The sequence below is a fragment of the Hipposideros armiger genome, unplaced genomic scaffold (assembly GCF_001890085.2).
Source record: "Hipposideros armiger isolate ML-2016 unplaced genomic scaffold, ASM189008v1 scaffold_755, whole genome shotgun sequence".
Lineage (NCBI taxonomy): Eukaryota > Metazoa > Chordata > Mammalia > Chiroptera > Hipposideridae > Hipposideros > Hipposideros armiger.
Genome location: NW_017732105.1, coordinates 39,870 through 40,838, shown reverse-complemented (window position 1 = coordinate 40,838; position 969 = coordinate 39,870). Strand labels below are relative to the sequence as shown.

General features: G+C 30.4%; 1 protein-coding gene across 1 annotated transcript in view; it reads right to left on the bottom strand.

Annotated features, from left to right (window-relative positions):
- The window catches only part of ALG6 (ALG6 alpha-1,3-glucosyltransferase), a 45,676-nt gene that overhangs the window by 5,102 nt on the left and 39,605 nt on the right, over nt 1-969 (bottom strand). Inside the window, exons 8-9 of the mRNA XM_019628197.1 lie at nt 442-568; nt 111-309 (exon numbers count right to left, since the gene is read on the bottom strand). Of these exons, the coding sequence (XP_019483742.1) occupies nt 111-309; nt 442-568 (326 nt within the window). The remainder of the gene's footprint in view (nt 1-110; nt 310-441; nt 569-969) is intronic.

The window sequence follows — 969 nt, the reverse complement described above, 5'->3', positions numbered from 1 at the left end:
ATATATATATATCAGTTATTATGAAGAGTTGACACAGAAAAAAAGGATACTACAATAATTTTTTAATAGTGCCATGCTAATTGCCATTCCTTAAAAACTTAACAACTTACCAAATGTTGTATAATCCTGGGAAGAAATGTAAAACGTGGAAGATATTTCCTAACAGAAATGGAAAAGGATTTCAACTGTAGCTGTTCTTCCGAAGTCTTTTCAAATATTGAAAAGGAAGTTGCACAGGCTATAAAAAATGCCATCATTGTCACAACCGAGGGCATTAGGAGTTCATCCTTCAACAGAAGAGGCAGCATACTGTAAGGGTAAGTAGAAAAAAAACATCAAAAGAGAACTGTCAATTCAGACCATAATCACTTTGTAAAAAAGTTTTAAATAAGTTTATAAGAACTATACTGAAAATATTATATGGAAATTGGTTTGACTCACCTAAATGTTGACACAAGTAAAAACCATGTAGACATAAAAGGAATTTCATTTAAAACTAAGCAGACTGGTCTAAAATGATAAAGAAAAAATATTTTAATCTTACAGAATATAACTTCAGCTTTTGTAAAAAATTATAAACACATTTTATCTGATTTTCAGGGTAGCTAAAAAAAAATAAACTAAAAACAGCCAGCAAGGTCTCCATATGGACTATTGATTCATTTTGTTATAACTATCAATCCAAACTAAATACTGGGTGGTGAATACATAGTGTGATATATAGATGATGTATTACAGAATTGTATACTTGAAACCTATGTAACTTTACTGTTGTTGCCCCGATAAAATTAAAAAAAAAACAAAAACCTAAAGTTATAACAGACAGGATCATCACCTGCCACTGAAGAGAACACAACAGAGGCAAAGAAGAATTATAAAGGAAAACAAGTTTACGATGTATATGAGAATATATAGAATATATAGAATACAAGAGGAAAAGCCAATAGGAGGAGGCAACGTGAAAAGAGC